The sequence below is a fragment of the Chinchilla lanigera genome, unplaced genomic scaffold (assembly GCF_000276665.1).
Source record: "Chinchilla lanigera isolate Chin_1 unplaced genomic scaffold, ChiLan1.0 scaffold00182, whole genome shotgun sequence".
Taxonomy (NCBI): Eukaryota; Metazoa; Chordata; class Mammalia; order Rodentia; family Chinchillidae; genus Chinchilla; species Chinchilla lanigera.
In genome coordinates this window covers 80,652-97,104 of record NW_004955583.1, presented here as the reverse complement: position 1 = coordinate 97,104, position 16,453 = coordinate 80,652, and the positions used below count along the sequence as shown (strand labels likewise).

Here is a 16,453-nt window from a genome sequence, read left to right as displayed (position 1 = left end):
GGATTTTTCAGAATTGGAGGAGCTGTTAGATCCGAGGTCAGCGCTCCTCAGAAAGTCTGAAGGGTGAGAGTGCGTCAGCATCGCAAGTCTTCTGCCACATCCCTTTCTTCGCCCTGTGTCTGCTTGCTGCTATTCTTGGTCTAGTGTTTACTCATCACACTTCTCTGTTTGTAGTTCTGAGCCAGCAGCTGACACACGGGCCGTCAGCCCCTGCGCACGCCTGCCCAAGTCCAGTAGCTTCTCACCTAAGACAGACGTGTGCGTGTTCTACCTGATAGCAGGAACAGACCCTCCATTCCAGCGGAAGCATTTGAGCTAGGAGTGGCGGCCCCTCCCTGCTGTGCCCACACACATGCCAGTCTTCCCCTCTTGTTTTTCCTACTCAGACATCCCAAGAATTTGTGGAGAAACTAACCAAGCGACTCAAAAGGCATCCTGAGGAGACAGGCGGCTTTCAGGAGGCACCTCTGGCCTACGACGCCATCTGGGCGCTGGCATTGGCCTTGAACAAGACGTCTGGGGGCGGTGGCCGTTCAGGTGTGCGCCTGGAGGACTTCAACTACAACAACCAGACCATTACCGACCAGATCTACCGCGCGATGAACTCCTCGTCCTTCGAGGGTGTCTCTGTGAGTAGTAGCACCTTCGGTTTTACTGTACCCATGTCCTCACATGAACAGAAACCACCTCAGGCTCCTGCTAGAAAATGTTCTCTGTTGTTTTCTTCCTTTTCTTTCGTTTTTTTGGGACAAGGTCTCACTCTGCAGTTCCAGCTGGCCTTGTACTCACTTTGTAGCCAAGGCTGGCCTCAAACTCACAGCGATCCTTCTGCCTCAGCCTGCCGAATGCTGGGATTACAGGTGTGCATCACTGCACCCAGTTCTCTGTTTTTCTCAGTTATCCTTCTGCAAAAATCATTCTCCTACTGGGAGGGGAGGGACCCTTAAATCGGAAAATTCCACAAGAGACTACAAAGAATAACATGGTGTATTTTATTTCTTTCCACCTTTCCCCTCATTTCTTCTTCAAACCAGTCTAGGTACTTAGCAGTCAGGTGAGAATGGGAGGATTTTAAAAGAGGAAATGACCTGGAAGTTAATCCCCTTATTCTTTTTAAAGTGAGAAAGTTAGTGCTCTGTGGGGCTTGGTAACTTGCTCAGGGCACACAGCTGGACACTAGGTCTCCTGCCTCTGTCTGGGGATCTTTCCCATTCAAATCTCCTGGGTGAAATCTTTTTCTCAAAAGAATAATGTTCCTGAAATCTAGGGTATGGGCATCTGGGGTATGTCCTATATGCAGGCAGATGCCATAAATAGTGTTCATTCAGAAGCTGTTACATCGAAATGAGGATTCAGAGTCCCCGATGTTCTCTTTTCACTGGAGCTTTTATCCTCTCTACCTTCCTCCATGCTTGTCCCCCTCAGGGTCATGTGGTGTTTGATGCCAGCGGCTCCCGGATGGCCTGGACACTTATCGAGCAGCTACAAGGTAAGCAAGAAAGTGGGGCGGAGGGAGGGGGTGGGAAAGGCTGGGCTAGGCGGGTCCAGCCTGGGAGGAGGGCAAGGTTTTCCTCCCCTGCACTTTCCTTTTTTTTATTTTTGTCTTTTTGAGACAGGGTCTCTCTGTGCAGTTCAGACTGGCCTTGGGCTCACTTTGTAGCCCAGGCTAGTCTCAAACTCACAGCGATCCTCCTGCCTCAGCCTCCCAAGTATTGGGATTACAGGTGTGAGCCAACATGCCCAGCTCTGCCCTTTCCTTTTTAACTATGCTCATCAGACTTTTAAATGAAACCAGTAAAAAACTTAGATGTGAGTGGGTCTCTTGCAGTGGTTGTTGTCTTCTTTGAAAGGGGCCTGAGAATTAGAAATAAGTGTTCTCTTTTCTCTGTGGCTTCTATTTTATTTTCAGAAATTTCCCTGCAAAGGCCAGGCTGAAGGGTTAATGAGCTGTCAGTGTATCAACAGGGATGTAAGAAGCTGGGAATGGGTAGCATATGCCTGTAATCCCAGCACTCTGAGAGGCTGAGGCAGGAGTATCTCAAGTTTGAGCCCAGCTCACAGCCCGGGTAATTTAGCACTTTAATGAGACTATCTCAAAGTAAATACATAAAGGAGTCAGGATGTAGCCTGGTGCTAAGCCCCTGGGTTCAATTCTTGATTACTCCTCCCCCACAAAAAAGTGATGCAAAGAAGTCTTAACTAGGAAACCGGCTATTTTGTAAGAGAATCTCTTGAATTTCCTTGCCTGTATACTCTGTAATTCCTAATTTTTTTTTTTTGAGACAGGTCTCCATACTGTATGTAGTTCACACTAGCCTTGAACTCACTATGTAGCCCAGGCTGGCCTTGATCTTGCAGTAATCCTCCTGCCTCAGCCTCCCAAGTGCTGGGATTACAGGCAAGCCCAGCCTGTGATTCCTACTTTAGCTGTAGTTTGACTTTTCTAGATTGTAGTTTCTTATAAATTAGCACATTTATGTATTTGCAAAACTTCTGTGAGCTAACATTTCACACTCCCCCACCCCCTCTGCCTCTTATAGCATGGCCAAAAGACCCATTTCTTGGCCTCCTGTGAAAAGCTTCTTTTTTCCCATTTTCTCACCTCCCACAGCCCTTTCAGCTGTTCTTTGTATCTAGGATAAGAGGGAATGGACTTCAGCCATGGCAAAAAGGGTATGAATTGGCTTCTGAAAGAAAAGTGATGTTAAATGGGACAGTTTTAGAACAGAAATCTTAGAGCAGCTGAATTTTTAGTGGCCCTTTAAGAGGCAGATGTAACTTACCCAAGGAATTAGAATCCAAGCCAACAAGAGACAAATTGCTAAAATTAAAATGCAAGCCACTGGGAAAATAGATCCCATGATTCTGTCCATCACGAGCAAAAGAATAAGCAGAAATATGTTGCAAGCTTTCTGAGCCAGCATCAGAGTGAGGGATGTGCTGCCAGGAGAGGTGTGAGGCAGTAGAGGATGTGGCAGACGTAGAGCGGCTCCTTCTTCAAGGAAGACTGTAGCTACGTAAGACACCCCGTTTATGCATGTTGTCTCGGGGCCTCGCAAGCAAGGATGCTGACTGAAGCAGCCCCAGGTCTTCCCGAGCGTCTTTCAGCTGCCCCGTGGGATGGTATCAGATGCGGTTGTGGGGGGATGAAGATGCCCAGGGTGGCTGGTCAGCCCTCCCTGGCCACGCTGTCACTGTCCTGTCAGGTGGCAGCTACAAGAAGATCGGCTACTATGACAGCACCAAGGATTCCCTTTCCTGGTCCAGAACAGATAAGTGGATTGGTGAGTTCTCCACTTTGCCTTCCCTCCCATGCCTCTAATCGAGGAGCATGGTCTCGCGTTTGAGTGAAGCTGGGGGTGTGTGCTCTTGCGGGGAGATGTACCAGGGCACAGGGTCGGGGTGGAGTTGAAGATAGGCGGGTGTATCTGGAAAGGGCTGAGGTGCGTGTTGTGCTAATTTTAATGGCACACTGCTAAGGCAGCTGGGAGTGACGCAGAGGGCAGGGATTGGAAACTCCATTTGGGTTTCCAGATATCCTGGTGCCTTGATGCATCTACCCAGCTGCTTTAAGCCTAGAGCTGCTTCTGTCTTTCTTGGTCAGGAAAATGGTTATTTAAATTACAGAAAATACAAAATCTATCATTGTAAAGTTTACCACTTGTGGTTTTTTTTTCTTCTATATGTTATTTATTTATTTATTTGGTTGTGGTTTTTTTCAGTTTTTTTTTTTTTTTAAAGAATAAAAGAAGGATAACATAATAATGGGGCTTACCTAGTTACAGACAAAGTGGTAGGAAATTGTCAGTGGTTGTTGTTTTACATATTGTTATCTACAAGATAGTTTCCCTGGAAAACAAATAGACAAATAATAGTGAGCTACAGACAAAAGTGGTAGGTTATTATCAGTGGTTGTTGTACTATACTTTGGTATCTTCAAAGTGGCTTCTAAAGAAAATAAATAGAGCTATACATGAGTGACCAATTGAATATTCATTTACTTTGTTTTTTTTGAGACAGGGTCTTGCTGTGTAGTTCAGGCTGGCCTTGAACTCATGGTGATCCTGCCTCAGCCTCCTGAGAGCTGGGATGACAGATTGTACCACTACACCCAGTACCATGTTCCTTTAAAAGAGAGAAAGCAAGCAGTTATTCTTGGTGTGTGCGAAGGGCTAAATAGATGGGGAAAAAAAGCCAGGTGTGGTGGCACATGCCTGTAATCCCAGCACTCAGGAAGCTGAGGCAGGAGGATCACTGCAAGTTCGAGACCAGCCTGGGCTACAAAGTGAGCTCAAGGCCAGCCTGAACTGCATAGAGAGACCTCGTCTCAAAAAAACAAATAAAAAAGGAAAAAGAAAAAAAAGGGGAAAGAGGTGGAGGTGGCAAAGGATCTGTTGATGGAGGGTCAGCAGCCGGAGGGTGTGGGTGACGGCCACCAAAGGCACCTGTCTGCCCGGCCCAGCGAAGCCCAGTTGTTTCCAGCACTGCTGGGTTTTCTATATATATTTTTTTGAATTGAGGGCAGTGTTCTGTTTTTTTTTTTTTTTTTTTTTTGTTTGCTTTGTACTGTTAGAAATGCTGCATGGCCTAAATTAGCTTTTTTCTTTTTTTTCTTTAAGCAAATTGAAATTAGGTTTTTTAGTGAACTCTGACAAATTTGAACTTCCCTTAATAATAACTATAAAACACATTTGGGAAATCATCCTGCCATGGTTAGAATTTCAGATTAGTTTCTATTTGTTTGTTTTGTGTAAGGTTAGGAGGCCACACTAGATACACTGAGGCCTGTTTGGCTCTTTCTCACTCTATAATTGTGTTTTGTAGCTTTTTGGTTTTTTTTTGTACCAGGAATCGAACTCATGACCTCATGCTTGCCAGGCAGGTGCTGTGCCACTGAGCTGTATCCCCAGCCACTTTTGCAGCTTTTGATTTGTAAAAGACCTCAAAAGTTTTTCAACTATTTCCATTTTTCCTCCCCTATTTTCCTTTTCTGCAAAGGAGACAGAAAAAGAGCCAAAGAGAGAGAGACTAACACTTTGGAGGCCCTCAGCATCTATTTTCTCATCGCATTTCCTGTCATTTCCCTCGGGCCCTGGTGTCAGTCAGGGCCTCCTGTCCTTAGCCAAAGAACGAGCTTCCATCAGCAGCCTTGCCCTTTGCCCTTTCACCTATCCATCTGTGCGTCTTTGTCTTCCTTTCTCTCCTCTGCTTTCTGTCACCTGTGCCTCACAGGAGGGACCCCCCCAGCTGACCAGACCCTGGTCATCAAGACCTTCCGCTTCCTGTCCCAGAAACTCTTCATCTCCGTCTCGGTTCTCTCCAGCTTGGGCATTGTCCTTGCTGTTGTCTGTCTGTCCTTTAACATCTACAACTCCCATGTCCGGTAAGTTTCTTTTCTGACGTGGTCCTTGTCCTGTCTGCCTTTCCAAGGTAACGATCACGCTCTTTGGAGGCAGCGAGAGTAAAACCTATGCGACTGCTAAGGCCGCATGTCCCCGAGGGCTGTGTCCGCACTTACTGAGAATGCGAGGGCAGAAACCAGGTGTAGTTCCCAACCTTGCTGCAAGGCAACCAACTGGAAAAAACCCCCAAATAAAATAAAACCAAGACCTTTAGGGCCAGGTAGCCGAGTCTTGGGCTCCAAATAACAGTGTATCCAGCGGGGGTTCTGTGCTGGAGAGCCCTCGTCAGCGTTATCTCCAGCCCCATGACCAAGCTGACTGTCAGGACCCTGCCCCCGCTCCAAGCGTGTCCTCCAGTCTGTGGACCGGCGGTTGGGGTCTTGCCATGCATGGCATTTAGGGAGCTGAGCTTCCTGAAGAAGAGGGGTAACCTTCTCTCTGCCTCTCCTACCCTCTCCTCCTCCCCCGTCTCCCCTAGTTACATCCAGAACTCACAGCCCAACCTGAACAATCTGACTGCCGTGGGCTGCTCGCTGGCGTTGGCTGCTGTCTTTCCCCTTGGGCTGGATGGTTACCACATCGGGAAGAGCCAGTTCCCTTTTGTCTGCCAGGTGAGGAGCATGTGGGCAGATACCTCCTGGAATGTGGCTTCCTCGCCCCCTTGGGAGTACTTTCCCCCGTCCGTGGTTCTGTGCCTTCCCTTCTCGTCTCTCCCTCATGCTCGTCCTTACTCTGTCCTCCAGAGGCCAGCCCTCAGCTTTCTCTGTGGCTCTGGGTCTTCTTTCTGGGACCCCAGACACTGTCCAGTCTGTGGTTCCCTCGCATTCCCAGGGCATGACGTACGGAGAAGAGGAGGGAGGGGCTGGAGCCGAAGGGTGGGTGCACAAGGAGCCCCTGCATAGCGGTGACTATGCGTTGTGGGGGCTGAGGACCAGGGCCCTGGGCTTCCTGTGGGAGCTGGAGTTGGGGTGTGGAAGGGTGAAGGGAGAATCTAAGCTGACAGCAGAGAAGTCTGGGGTGGGTGAGGAGCGCCGTCACACAGGGAAGAGCCTCTTGGAGTGCCGGCATCCAGAGGGTTGTGGGAAACGTCTGGCTTGAATGGTGAGTGAGTGACACTGAGTGGTTGACTGTGATGCTGTAGGCAACACCCGCTCTTCCCTGTACCCTTCTTTGTGTCCCCGTTCCTGTCTTGATCATGTGCTGTGCAAATGGCATTGCACACGTGTACATGCATCGAGCAGTATCTGTTCTCAGCAGTGAGGTCAGTGCAGCTGCAGCAGCAGACAGCTAGCCTCGGTGCAACAGGAGGGGTGTCAGTAGCGATTTGCAGGAAGTGCTAGGGGAGGGAAGAAGGAAAGCAGCTCACAGCTGGAGGGGTTGAGTGGGCCTCACAAGAGAAATGGTGTTCGCATATCAAAGGATGCCCATGAATTTCCTAGCTGGAGAAACAGAGGAAAGATTACTCTGGAGCAGAGGGACACAATGTAGCTTGCAAAGACTGGAGGGAATAGCTAAGGAAGGGTGGTTCAGCATGGTTGGAGTGTAGGGTAGTTAAGCACCTGGGAGAGGAGCTCAGACAGCGGGGGGTGGTCGAGCATGTGGAGTCTGTGTCACATCGGGAGGTGTTCGGGCCATAACCCATAGGCATTAGGGAGTGGTCAGGAGGTTTTTAGTAAGATGACGCTGGTTGCTAGCAGCTAGGTGCTGGGAGGAATTAGTGATGTGGGGAGACTATCTCTTGCCCTGCCCGTCCTTGGCATATATTTTATCCCTACTGGCTGTGTCCTGTCTGCCTCGTCATCTGCTTCCTGCTCACACTCCCTCCTGCAACCCTATCTATCCTCATCACAGCTCACTTTCTGCCTGCCCTGTTCTGCCCATGCCCCTCTCCGCTTCCAGGCCCGCCTCTGGCTCCTGGGCCTGGGCTTTAGTCTGGGCTATGGCTCCATGTTCACCAAGATCTGGTGGGTCCACACGGTCTTCACAAAGAAGGAAGAGAAGAAGGAGTGGAGGAAGGTGAGCAGTCTGCAGTCCCTAGCCCGTGCTCCTTGGTTCCTTGGGCTTAGAGGATTTCCCTCTGACCAGCCTGCTCTGAATGTTTGCTCAGACCCTGGAGCCCTGGAAGCTGTATTCCACAGTGGGGCTGCTGGTAGGCTTGGATGTGCTTACTCTGGCCATCTGGCAGATTGTGGACCCCCTGCACCGGACCATCGAGGTACTGCTTGAGAGGAGGTGCTGCTGTCAAGAGGCTGAGCAAGGTTCACTGGCTGTTGGGCTCCCCAGGGCTGCGCGTGGTCTTGAGGGACAAAGCAGCTCGTTGGGATAGTGCTTCTAGCCTTCTGCCTAATAGTGGCTCTTCCTCTCCTTCCTAGAAGAATTCCCACCAGAGCCTCTAGATTCATTGGAAGAATTGAAGTGGAGATCAGGGCAGGATGTGTAGAAGTTCCAGGCATCAGGGAAAATGGGGAACAAGCACTTCTATTGAGTTCAGGGAAATATTCTCAGGGCCAGAGGAACAGAACTTGGCATCAGTATTGATGATCTCTTAAGAAAGAGCAGGCAGGGTTGGGGTCAGAGGTGGAGCAGAGCTGGGGAGGACGGGAGGATGGAAATCATCTTTCTGTGGTCCTGTTTCTTCTTTAGACTTTTGCCAAGGAGGAGCCAAAGGAAGACATCGATGTCTCTATTCTGCCCCAGCTGGAGCATTGTAGCTCCAAGAAGATGAATACATGGCTTGGTGTGTGGGATGTGGGGGGAGGGGGATTGGAAAGAACAGTAGCTCTGGAGAATGCTAGGCCAGCACAGTGCTTCTGAGCCACCTCCCCAGCAGAACAGTAGGTCTGGAAGTGCTTTGGAGAGAGACCGAAGCGAGCTTGTCAACCCAGTTTGAGTGTCCCTGTCTTTGTCATTGCACTGCTGTGACTGAGAATGGAGGAGGGTTGGTCTTTGTGGCTCCCTCTGACCCTGTTGACATTGCTCTGATAGAAAACTTCAAATGGCAAACCTGTCAGCCTGATACCCATCCTGCCTAGAGGGGAAGAGGTGAGACTGTGTGTGGGGCCTACACTGGCTCTTACCTGACTGACAGCTACCCGAGGACCACCATCTTCCTGTGTGACACAGGGCTTCATCCCGGCAGGACGGATCAGGTCTAGGCCAGTTGGATGGACGCCAGGGTTGGGTCACAGGGAAGGGTGCACTAGGTCGGAGGGGCTGGGTGGGAGAGGAAGGCTCCCATGCTGTGTGGAGCGACAAGCAGGAGGAGCAGTAAGTAAAAGGCAGAGGACTGAGAGGAGGGGAAGCACTGGATGCCCAAGTGACCCTTTCCTGCCTCTCCAGGTATTTTCTATGGTTATAAGGGCTTGCTGCTGCTGCTGGGAATCTTCCTTGCTTATGAGACCAAAAGTGTTTCTACTGAGAAGATCAACGACCACAGGGCAGTGGGCATGGCCATCTACAATGTGGCGGTGAGCTCCCTGTTCTCCAGGCATTGATCCTGTAGGCCAAAGAGCAATCCAGGCCTGGTGTGCTGGGAAGAGTTGCACACTAGATCTGGAGTCAGTGGCTTGGAAGCCTTAAAAAGTTTAATGTTTGACTTATAAAGCACTTTATAAAAATCCTAATCATTAATTTCCTTGCAACTGCCCAGTGAAGGAGATACTAATATCCCCATCTTACAGGTGAGGAAACAGACACAGTTGTAAAATTGCTTGGCTGTGGTTCATCGGATGGAATCTGCATGGAGATTTTCTCCCAGATATTCCCTAGGGACTGACTGTACTTTGTGTGTGTGTGTGTGTGGTGTGTGTATGTGTAGAGGTTCTAGGGGTTCCTGTCCCGAGGGGAAAATGGAGAACTGGTTTGGGATGGTCTGGGATTTTTCTCTGTCGAGAGGGGAGGAGGAATCTGCTCGTGGCAAGTTCCCCAAAACCCTGTCCTTACAGGCTCTGTCACAGGAGAAGGAGACCCCAGATTCTGTCTGAGCCAGTGGGTCTGAGTCTCCCCAAATGCTGTCTGTGTCCAGGTCCTGTGCCTCATCACCGCCCCTGTCACCATGATCCTGAGCAGCCAGCAGGACGCGGCCTTTGCCTTTGCCTCCCTGGCCATCGTGTTCTCCTCCTATATTACTCTGGTTGTGCTCTTTGTGCCCAAGGTAATTTTCTGGCCTTCCTCCCCCCACTCTGCTGTCACGTCCCTTCACGCCAGGACTCGTGCTTGCTGCCTCTTCACTGCACCTTCCTTCCACTCCTGCCTTGCTGGAGGCCCTGCTTGTCCCTGTTCACTCCTTCCACCTTCACCCTCTGTCGGCTGATCAGTCGTAGCCCGTTCTTCCGTTTCTGAGCACACGTTGTCCCCAGATGCGCAGGCTGGTCACCCGCGGCGAATGGCAGTCGGAGGCCCAGGACACCATGAAGACAGGGTCGTCCACCAACAACAACGAGGAGGAGAAGTCCCGGCTCTTGGAGAAGGAGAACCGCGAACTGGAGAAGATCATTGCTGAGGTGTGGTGACGGCAGGGTCCAGGAGGCCTGTGTTTTGGGGCTGGGTTATCTGAGATAGAGCCCTGGACTAAGTGCAGGTATTTGTGATTTGCGAAGGGAGAGCCTTAGGACAAACCCTGCAAGGGAGTTAGTGCAGCAGGGTAGGGCCGGGGAAAGATTTGAGCGAGGCTGTGCCTTGAGTGAGTTCTGGGTCGGCCTGATCGTGTGGAGGCGGCTGTGGAGTGGGAAGTGTACTGTCGACGCCATGCTCTGCGAGCAGGAGGGTCGCCATTGGCTGTGGCAGTTCGGAGGCTGCTGTGAGGCCTTAGTAGCCAGCATTCACAGCGGCCCGATGCCAGGTGTGCCCACAGGAGGGGGCTGGGCAGTGCCCACAGCGTCCATGCTGCCCCACACAGCAGCTGGGGCAGGTACAGGGTCAGATGGGGACGCTCTGTGATTTATTGGAACCTTTGTGCACTGACTTTTCTCCTCCTTCATTTTCTCCTTTTCTTTGAAACCTCTCTCACTCCCTGACTTCTTTTGGTGCCCCGTTGTGTTCTGATTTTCCTTGTTTTTGTTTTGATTCTTCCTCTTGGTTTCTGCTGATTTGCCCCTCCCCGCCCCTCCTCCTTCCCACCCCTCACAACCTCCCCTTCTGCTGCTCTCCTGCCTGTGTTTCTTCTCCAGAAAGAGGAGCGGGTCTCCGAACTGCGCCATCAGCTCCAGTCTCGGCAGCAGCTGCGCTCCCGGCGCCACCCCCCAACACCCCCAGACCCTTCTGGGGGTCTACCCAGGGGACCCCCTGAACCCCCCGACCGGCTTAGCTGTGATGGGAGTCGAGTCCACTTGCTGTACAAGTGAGGGGTGTCAGGACAGCTGGTGGGGTGGGAAGGGAGCAAGGAGAGGGTGGGAGGCTGGGGAGGAGGTGGGTATCTCTGTCCCCAGACTGATCCCATGTCTTAAATACCTGTCCCTGCTGAGCGCTGGGGTTGTGCGGGTTTCCAGTACTCTGAGAAGTGGACCTTTTTCTGTCTCATTCATTCATACAATCTTGTGTCATTACTTCATAATTTAGTTTGTATATCGCCCAGAGCTTGTCACGCATGGCTCTTTGGCAGCCTGGTCCTTTCTCTCCCTCCTACAACTTGCTGCTCTTATTAGCTCAGCAGCCCCTAGTCCCTCGGCCTCCCGTCAGCTGGAGTCTCCACACAAGTGCTTTTCCCCGTGTCTCTCACCCTCGTAACCTCCTCCTGTTCCACTGTTTCTTCCGCACATTCCCATTTGTTGTCCTTACTTTTTTTCCTGAGGGCTCATTCTCCTCACCAAGGCTCACCGTGTGTTACTCTGTGTGCCCATTCTCCCCAGTGCACATGTGTCCTTCCGTGCATTCCTGTCCTTCCCATGAGCTTTCTCGTTCGGTTACGTGTGCTCCCCGTGCACCCTGTACCAGCTTTGTCCCTCTCGTGGTCATGGGTCCACCCTTGGGTGTGGCTCGTGAGCTGTGTCTTCCCCGCCTGCACACATCCACGTTCGCCTACGCTCTTCCTTTCACCTTTCATCATTGTATTCTTCCAGCAGAGCTCTGTGCAGTCACCCTGTGCACTGTTAGCACTTCGCCGCTTTGCTGGGGCGCCCACACTCTCCTCCTCGTGCTCAGTGTCTGCTCCTGCTCTGTCCTTTGTACTCATCGTATTGCCCTCAGCCTACACTCACAGTCGTCTTCTCTCCCAAGACCGCTTCCTTTCATTGTGTGTGTGTGATTGGCAGCTGAGGGTAAAGACGGGGCAGGTTTGGAGAGCTGCTTCCAGTGGATAGATGGTGAGAATCCTGACCAGACAGAGGCACCTCAGACCATTAGGGGGAACAGATGGACTAACGGGGCAATGGGTGGTGTCCCTTTCACACTGGTGTCTCTTGAGGAAGGATCTCCCCAGATCGCAATAAACCAGTAGACGTGTGGTTCGGCACCTTATCCTCTGTTCTGTGAACGGTGGGCTCTAGTCCAAGGAGGGAGGCTCGGAGGGCTCCAGGTTAACCGAAAGATTTTGAAGGGAAGGGGTGGAAATAAGTGTTTTATGGATCCATTAAGGGCTTAGCAGGGCAAACCAGGACATAACTAAGGCTGAATGAGTGATGACCTAAGTGGTTAAAAGTGTGGGCTCTGAAGTCAGAGGCCAAGGTGTCAGATCTGACTACATGCAGAAATTTTCTTAATCTCTTAGTGTTCTTCATGTCCTTATTTATGAAGAATAAAGAATACAAATCATAAAAAAAAAAAAAAGGGACTGGGGATTTAGCTCAGCGGCACAGCGCCTGCCTGGCAAGCGCAAGGTTGTGAGTTCGGTTCCCGGTACCGGAAAAAAAAAAAAACTAATAAGAATATAAATCATAACCCTAACGACACGTTCCTTCAAAAAGTGGATGCGAGGACTAAGTGGTGCATTCAGGTGCCTGCGCTGTGCTGTCCTGGTGCATGCTGGGTAGCTGTTAGCCTCTGTCACTGTGTGTGACGGGTTCTCCACAGCAGCAGGCAGCACTGGAAGTCGCGAGCAGGTGGCTGAACAGATGTGCAGGCTCCTTTCCAGGAAGTAAGAACAACAGAAATGATGACTGCTGGAAGGTTTTGGATGAGATGGCCCCCAAGTGCTTCCAACTGTACAAATATTTGCCTAAGGAACTCTGAGCATCTTGGGAAGAATTTACAGTCCAAATAAGAGTTTTGAATAGCTGAGGGAGGGTTTGAAAGATGTCCGACGACGTGGACCAGCCACAAACCACCAATACCGTGGAGGAGCCGCTGGATCTCATCAGACTCAGCCTGGACGAGTGAGTCTATGTGGAAGTGAGCAATGACAGAGCTGCGAGGCAGATTACACGCTTATGATCAGCATTAAAACATGATATTGGGAGACATGGAAGAAACTGTGACCGCTATAGGAATTGATGAAGAGACATACAAATATATACAAATCGATGAAACTTAATATCCCGACGCTGTTTGTCCAGGGGGACGGTGTTGTGCTAGTTGCCCCTCCGCAAAGAGTTGGCTGAAACAGAGGATTTGTCCTGTGTGGCAACATTGGGCTGTTTAACTGCACCAGACATTCAGAGGTCGAGGCTGCACACATTAGATAGTGAGAAATAGCCAGGCGATTTATTCACCCGTGAAATGAGTTGACTTGCAAAATCCTTACACCATTTTAAGCTAAGTAGCATTTTTATTTTTCTCTCAGCTTTCCACCATACATGTTCATCAAGGTGCTGAACTGTTTTTCAGGAGTTGGTTTGCTCTTTCGTTCTTGCAGACGTCTAGTGTTTTTTTCTTTAAATTAAATTTGATGTTTCCCTTTTGTTTAAAAAAAAAGAGTAGCTGAGGAAGAAAACAACTTGCCTGGACTTTGGACTTTATTCTTTTTTGTGTTCTTTTGGTGATGTGCTTTTTTTTTTTTTTTCCCTCTGTACTGCGAATCAAACTCACGACCTTGCACTTGCCAGGCAGGCACTTGTGCCATTGAGCTATATCCCCAGCCACTGGTGATAGCTTTTTTGAAGCTCACTTTGGTACTGAGTTTTCAGTGATTCTTTTTTTTTTTTGCATGAAAGCTTCAGGGATGGGCCCTATCACTTTATTGTCCTGTGTGTGGGCAGGTTAAATCTTAGCCTAGTATTTGCAAAGCCTTCTACTATGATTATGTGCTTAATTTGGGTTTCCCCTCTCGTAGTGGAATATTCTTAGAGGTAGAGAAGCCTGTGTGTGAGAAGTGAACAGTTGGCTTCAGAAGCAGCAGCAGGAGCTATGTCCGGTCCTGGATAGAACCTAAAAGACCCAAATTACCCCTCAGACTTGTGCTGAAATTAAGTGGGATGTAAATTACAAGTAAAGGGCCGGAAGTTCTGTGGCCAAAATGCGCCAGATCCTGTGTGTGAGCAGGAGAGTAAGGGTTGGGGCAAATGGTAGGGCTGGCCAAGATGCTTGGTACAAAGGGCAGGAGGGAGGGCATGGGTTGCTGGGTGGTGAGGCTGCTGCTGGGCAGTGCAGGGAAGAGCTGTTCTTGTGGCACCGTGAGGTGGGCCCCACCTCACCTCACCAGTGCCCCCTCGGGGTAGGACTCTCCTCAGGCCTCAGATCTGCTTTAGACTGGGGTGTCCTGCTCGTGACTGCCTGCCAGGCCGGAGTGCCCCCCTCTGTGTTGGCCTGTGCCCCACCCCCGCCCTAGTCCCAGTCACATGCAGAGAGCACTGGGTGAGCATTTACTGCTGCATGACTTCTGCTCTCCTTGCAATCTGTCAAGTGTTGGTGAGGCACATTACTGCGGGAGACACTGGGGCAGAGCGGCAGGCAAGACGGCCTTCATGGGCTGTGTATGTTCCAGATAGGTTGATTGTGACCAGTAAGCAGATGAGCAGACAAGACCACCGAGGAACCAGGGATCTAGACGTTCTGCTGGTCTCTGTGTTCAGGACTTGGTGGGGAAGTTAGTGCGCTCATCACCTGGCACGGAGACTGCAGCTCAGGGGAGGAAGAATCTCAAGGAGTAGAGCCAGCTGCGAAAAGCGTACACTATTATCAGTTACTGCTGTACCTGTTAGCTTGTATGGTTTCTGTGGGTCAGGAATTTAGACATGCTACGGTGGGGAGCATTTCCCTTGCTCCATTACTGCTGGAAGATTTAAAGGCTGGGTGCTAGAGTCACGTGAAGAGTCTTTCTCTTAGTATCCAAAGGTGGATAATGGCCCAGCTGAGACTTCAGCTGAGACCTGTGGGCTGGATCCCCTACACATTACCTTTCCATGTGGCTTGCAATGCTTCATAATGTAACTGGATCCCAAAGTGAGTTGGGGGTGGGGAGAGGGAGCCGGGCGTCGTGGCGCATGCCTGTAATCCCAGCACTTGGGAGGCTGAGGCAGGAGGATCGTTGCGAGTTTGAGACCAGCCTGGGTTACAGAGTGAGCTCAAGGCCAGCCTGAACTGCATAGTAAGACCCTGTCCCAAAAAAACAAGAAGAGAAGGGGAGGGAGGGAGAAGGAGGGAGACAGAGTGAGCACTGGGGTGTCAGCTAGGGATCTTTTTTCTGACGATACCTTGGAAGTCACATGGTATCTGTAGTGGATTGACAACTGGTGGTCAACTTACAACCCCCAGCTGAACTGAGTAAGCGTGGTGCTGGGTGTGGGAGGCCCACCTGGGGATTGTTGTCAGCAGCATAAGAGGCAGAGCTGGAGAAGGAGAAGAAGGCTGTTGGAGCTGGTAGAAGCTGTAAGGAGCTGTTGGTTCTTTTGGAGAAGCACCTCATGCTGGCTTTCCTGATAAACTTGGCTATTTTCATCCTGCGAGGAGCTCAGGATCTTGTTGGCACTGAGAATGGCTTTGGTTTACTTTGGAGGAGCTCTGGTCCTCACTTTGGGCATTGCTTCCCGGCTCTGGAGGGGAAGATAGTGCACTGCTGGTCTTCTGGAGAAGCTTGCTGCATTGGCTTCCCTGATGGGAACTCGGCCATCTTGATCATTGGAGGAGCTCAGGACCTCACTGTTGCTGAAGATGGCTGTGGTACCTTTCGGGGGTTCTTCTGAGCATCACTTCCTGGCTCCAGTGCAGATCCCTCAGCCTGCTAGCACAGATCCTTCATCCTGCTGTCACAGACTTCCTAGATTCCACCACTGACCTTTGGGCCTTCCCAGTACAGATCTGTGAAGCAGGCCTGCATGAGATGTTGTCATGGGCTCTGTGCCTCCAGTTGGTTGGATTTGTGGGAGACATTGTTATGAGCTGTAGGTCCTCAGCTGGACTTATGCAGGACATTTCTGTGGGATCCAGGCCCTCAGCTGGATTCCTTGGTCTTAGTGTGTGGACAGATTTCCTGCACTCTCTTGTATATCTTTTGTTGGGTGACTATTATAAATAATCTTATAAAATATGTCTTGTATTATATTGTTCCCCTTGCAAAAATAACCCCCAAAACCAACACAGATCATTTCTGCTGTATTTGATGGGACTAGGTAGTTACAGGATATGCCAGATTCCGGGGGTAGAAACACTGTCACACTGCGAATAGGATAGATTTTTTTTTTTTTTTAAATTGCAATAGAATAGATTTGTTGCAGGCTTCCTTGGAAAAATGATTCATCTACGCCAAAGCTAGTATTTGCTCTTCTCCCTTGATCATCCCCACTCTTGTCTGCTGGCATTGGACCTTTTTACCAGACCCTTGATTTCTTGGGTAGCTTCAGGGTCAACTGCTATCCCACAACTAGACTTTTCTGCCTCCTGTGTTGAAGATGGTTCTGCCTGTTGGAGCTCTTTTCACTGTTTTTGTTGATTTTAGGCCACTTGGGACAGGAACGTGCTTATTCACTCAGGCTTTTGGAGCAGGGAATTTTGTTACTTTGCTCTTCATGATCCATTAACTTAGGAAAAACATGGGCACCATGTCACTTGACATCTGCCCCCAAGAGAGTGATGTCAGCTGCTTAACCAGCCATCATGGAGTCCAGTGGTGTGGTCCTTGGGGCAAGGAAGCACACCAGAGACTCCTGCAAGAGGAGGGCTGTGCCGTGGGCATGGGCGCAACC

At 50.3% G+C, this 16,453-nt stretch overlaps 1 protein-coding gene and 1 pseudogene across 1 annotated transcript in view; both read left to right on the top strand.

The window, feature by feature from the left end:
* Gabbr1 (gamma-aminobutyric acid (GABA) B receptor, 1) overlaps positions 1–11,850 on the top strand; it is a gene marked incomplete at its 5' end in the record, with an annotated part of 29,886 nt that extends 18,036 nt beyond the window's left edge. Inside the window, 12 exon segments of the mRNA XM_005414288.2 lie at positions 387–629; positions 1,426–1,489; positions 3,207–3,284; positions 5,233–5,383; positions 5,881–6,013; positions 7,302–7,418; positions 7,510–7,617; positions 8,046–8,139; positions 8,742–8,869; positions 9,427–9,555; positions 9,761–9,904; positions 10,571–11,850. Of these exon segments, the coding sequence (XP_005414345.2) occupies positions 387–629; positions 1,426–1,489; positions 3,207–3,284; positions 5,233–5,383; positions 5,881–6,013; positions 7,302–7,418; positions 7,510–7,617; positions 8,046–8,139; positions 8,742–8,869; positions 9,427–9,555; positions 9,761–9,904; positions 10,571–10,744 (1,563 nt within the window).
* A 102-nt stretch (positions 11,851–11,952) lies between these two features.
* LOC102008585 lies at positions 11,953–13,791 on the top strand (annotated as a pseudogene).
* Positions 13,792–16,453: the final 2,662 nt, after the last annotated feature.